The sequence below is a fragment of the Ptiloglossa arizonensis genome, chromosome 7, assembly GCF_051014685.1.
Source record: "Ptiloglossa arizonensis isolate GNS036 chromosome 7, iyPtiAriz1_principal, whole genome shotgun sequence".
In the NCBI taxonomy this organism is placed as follows: domain Eukaryota; kingdom Metazoa; phylum Arthropoda; class Insecta; order Hymenoptera; family Colletidae; genus Ptiloglossa; species Ptiloglossa arizonensis.
Window position 1 is genome coordinate 22,120,122 of NC_135054.1, and position 3,914 is coordinate 22,124,035.

The 3,914-nt window shown below is 52.3% G+C and overlaps 1 protein-coding gene across 1 annotated transcript; it reads right to left on the reverse strand.

Annotated features, from left to right (window-relative positions):
* Positions 1–226: 226 nt before the first annotated feature.
* Positions 227–1,824, reverse strand: LOC143149370 (uncharacterized). Its single transcript, XM_076316688.1, has 3 exons — positions 1,753–1,824; positions 501–1,630; positions 227–407 (listed from the first exon to the last, which is right to left on the reverse strand). The coding sequence occupies exons 1-3, from the start codon at positions 1,762–1,764 to the stop codon at positions 227–229; spliced, it is 1,323 nt and encodes a 440-aa protein (XP_076172803.1). The 5' UTR covers positions 1,765–1,824.
* Between the last annotated feature and the right edge of the window lie 2,090 nt (positions 1,825–3,914).

Here is a 3,914-nt window from a genome sequence, read left to right on the forward strand (position 1 = left end):
CGAAAGTAACAGTATATAAATATGCAACGGCATCTTAAATAGAATAATTATGCTAGGTAAACGTAATTATAAATTAGCACACTGTCCTTCGTTCCTCGGGGACTTTCTGCTTCTAAATCGATCGTGCGCGATCGGACGTCTTCGAATCCTGTTTTATCTTCAAGCGAGCCAACCATCGTTAATTGTGTCTCTACAGTCTCTACGAAATTTCTCACGTGTCTAGAATTTAATACTTTCCGCTAGGACTGGAGTAAGAAATCGTGTCGTATTTGTTGTTCGTGGAGCTCAGAGCTTCGTAGCCCTTCCCGCCAGAGTAGCCCACGTATCTGGGGCTGGGATTCGAGTAGGAGCCGTGGGGCTCCACGGGAGTACCGTACGACGTCGACGGGGCCGAGTAGCTGGAGGAGTAGCCACCCGAGGAGCCCGAGGAGTAGCTCGAACCGTGGCTGGGATAGCTGGACCCGGAGTTGGAGTAACTGGCAAGAGGGTTGGGGTAGCCAGGACCCGAATACGTGACCGTGGGACTCGAGTGACCGGAGCTACCGCTGGTGTACGAGACCGAGGGACTCGAGTAGCTCGAGCTACCGCTCGAGTAAGAGACGGAGGGACTCGAGTAACCACCGGAGCTTCCGCCCGATGAGTACGAGGCCGAGCCGGAAGACGACGGTATGTAGTTGGAGTACGAGCTAGACCCCGACGATCCAGAGGATACGGGTAGAGAGTAACTGGAACTGTCCGAAGATCCGCTGGAAAGACCAACGTGGCCACCCGACGAGCCAGAGGACACGGGTAACGAGTAGCTCGACGATCCACCGGAGCTGGATATTCCATGGGATCCGGAAGATATCGGGATGGAGTAGCTCGAACCACCGCTAGATCCTTTTCCAAGAGAGCTCGTGTCGATCGTCAATCCTCCGCTCACCGTGTGCGGCGAACCCGAGCCGAGAGATTGAAGAGGAAGGCTGTGACCCGAGGAACCACCCAGAGAGCTCAAAGACGACGCTGGCAGACTGTACGAGCCGTGGGACGACGCCAGCATCGCTGGAAGGCTACCGGACGAACCTCCGTTACTGTAAGAGGACAATCCGTGAACTCCACTGGCGTAGGCCGGCGTGGAGTAGCTGCTCGAACCGGAACTGGCAACGGAGATGCCTCCACCGTTCTGTCCAAACGTGACAGGTCCGTTCTTCGAAGAGGGACTGAACAACGCGATGCTTCCTCCGCCTCCACCTACACCGGCCGAGGAGTACGAGGACCCGTGGCCACCCAGAGACAATCCTTGAAGACCCAGTCCGTGGCTCAGTCCCGAGAGTCCTCCGGAGCCTAGATTCAGTCCCGAGTATCCCAGACCACCGTGTCCCAGCGAACCTCCCAAGCTCTGAAGGCTCTGGATACCTCCCGAATGTCCTCCCAACGAGTATCCGCCCCCTAGCGATCCACCACCGGTGTATCCCGAGCTCAGACTCGAATGGAGAGGCGAATTGTAAGACGATCCACCGGATGAGTAGCCTCCGGAGTAATCACCGACGCCTCGTTTGCCTTTTGGCGGTGGTCTGAGCGGCCTCTTATCTCCATGAACCTCTCGGCTGGACACGCTCGAAACAGCGATGATCGCGACTCCCAGTAGTATCTACGAAAGATAAGAATCGTGTACTCGTGAACAATCGGCGCGGAGAGAGCTCGATTTACGAATAACGGCTTAGCGTTGTTTAGACGTTCGATCGGGAACGATCGGAACTGCGAGACACTCACCAATGACCGCATGTTGGCTTCGAACGTGTTTATCCAGTACGCTATGTCTCGTGACCAAGTGACAACCGGGTGTGTAAGTGAAATTGTGGTTTCTGATGCCATTGCTACCAAGAAGAGACCTTTTATATACAGATCCCCTCTTACACGGCGAAAGAAAGGTCTAGGTGAAGGTGAGTCTCCCCGCGCGCTGGTACATAGCCGCGCACCACCACCATCGCAGAAGCCCCGTTCCAGACGATCGTAGATCCAACGTATCTGGAGATGCGAAGTTTTGCAAAACGAGAGTGGGCCCCCGCGCACCACAGGTAAAACCGACCAGATCGATATTTATCGCGCATTGTTCTCCGCGAGATCCTAAACGGCCACTTCCTTTCGGAGAAGTCGATGCTCTCTTACGAAAGGTAGGAAGAAAACGATGGTTTCCCTCTTTCGGGTTACGTCGACCGCGACGGATACGGGACTAATTAAAACGCGTGCCTCGAGTTCCTTCGGGAAATCTTTTCGCGACGTTCGAAATTCACACGCGCGAAGTACCTTCGGCAAACTTTTCCTAACGTTGCGATCGAGACGCGCGAAACACTCTAGGGCAACTATTTACAAAGTTGAAAGTAAAAGGTCCGCGCAAAGTACTTTTGAAACATTTTTACAACTTGGAAATTCGAGAGGGTGCGAAAAGTACTTTTACGGCGTGGTAACGAGGGAAATGAAAATGCGTGGGCGGAGAATCTTTTTCCAAGGCGGAAACATCGAGAACGAAAATTCCTTTATAGGGATCTAATGTAACGCGTACGATTAGGCGCGTTCCATGAACACAGGGCAGGAAACGATCCGAACGAACACGCTCGAATCTGCTCCGTTTTACATTATTTTACCGCGGCTTTATTTCCGCGAAACGAAAGAGGCAAATCGGTTTCCACGAGGCGTCCACGTCTTCCAGCGTATTGGATCACCGAATGAAAGTACACCGGGTCGAGAAACACGTTATGGTACTCGGTAATTAGTTCTGAGATGGCTTAGCACCGGGGCGCGCGGGACCCTGTAATTAAAACTTCTTCCTGATAGATAATTGGCTCGCGTTTACGAGACCATCGCGGTGTGTTTCTGTGAAATTCGTCGCAAATCTTCTGGTAAAAGGATCTCTCGCGGATCCTCATTTTCTCGGCGAAGGATTTCTTTCCGGAAAAAGATCGTCACGGGCGAACATAAGCCGTCGCGCATACTCCGAACAATTCTCTCTCCCACGGGGATTGTTTGTTCTTCGGTATTGTAAACGAGTTCCTCGTTCTTTAATCGGTGCGTTTGCAACGATAAAAAGGTGTTTTCCAACGGTTACGTGGCGACAGTATTTAATCGTAAAAACCGTATCGCGTTCGGAGGACGTGATCCAATCCTCTTATTTCGCAATTAATGTTAATTCCGCGCAATCAACGGGAGTTACGTTGCGTTCTTTTCGCACGGGTGGTAATAATCGTCAACGACGATGCCCGATTAATCTCGTTAACTCGAGCGGGTTCCTTTCACCCTCCGTGGCGGGCATCGAGTTAAAAATTCGTCCCGAGAAAGGCAGCTCGCGCCACTCGGTCGGATATTTCGATGGAAAACGCGAGTCACGCGCCAAAGATCGCACGAAGCTTCGCGAAATTCTATCGACGAAAGGAACGCCATCGTCTTTTCTCCTCGTTCGTCAATTAATGCCCCGCGATGTATGCATCGATATGAAAGGAGCAGCGAAGGTGTATCCCGCGCGCGCTCCACATTTACAAACCCGCTGAAAGTGGCTTCGATCTTGGAAAGTGAAATGCTCTCGGACAACCGCGGCAAAAACTCTCCGTGATTTTAGGTCTTTTTTTTGTCGTCGATTCATTTCCGCGCGGCGCAATTAGCGTTCGCCGAACGAAAGAAATTAACCGACGGAATCGCCGGGGAACGACGAACCTCGGTACGAACGGTACAGATCCACGACACCCGAGAGTTCTCGGTGTGTCAACGATCTGTAACAGCTGAAAACACCGATCGATGCCGAAACTTTCACTCGTGGGACGAAGGAAGCCACCGCCGTTATACCTGCCCGGTTTCTCGGACGGAATGCACGGACCGTCAAAACCCGCGAAACGAGCCTACGAACGTTCGAAAAATCCGTATCGAAAATATTAGAAACATCC

Bases quoted from the DNA above. Each gene is read 5' to 3' on its own strand.
- LOC143149370 (XM_076316688.1), bottom strand. The intron at 408-500 runs TGGCTACCCCAA...CTCGGGTGGCTA, and splicing joins ACGGTCACGTATTCGGGTCC to CTCCTCCAGCTACTCGGCCC.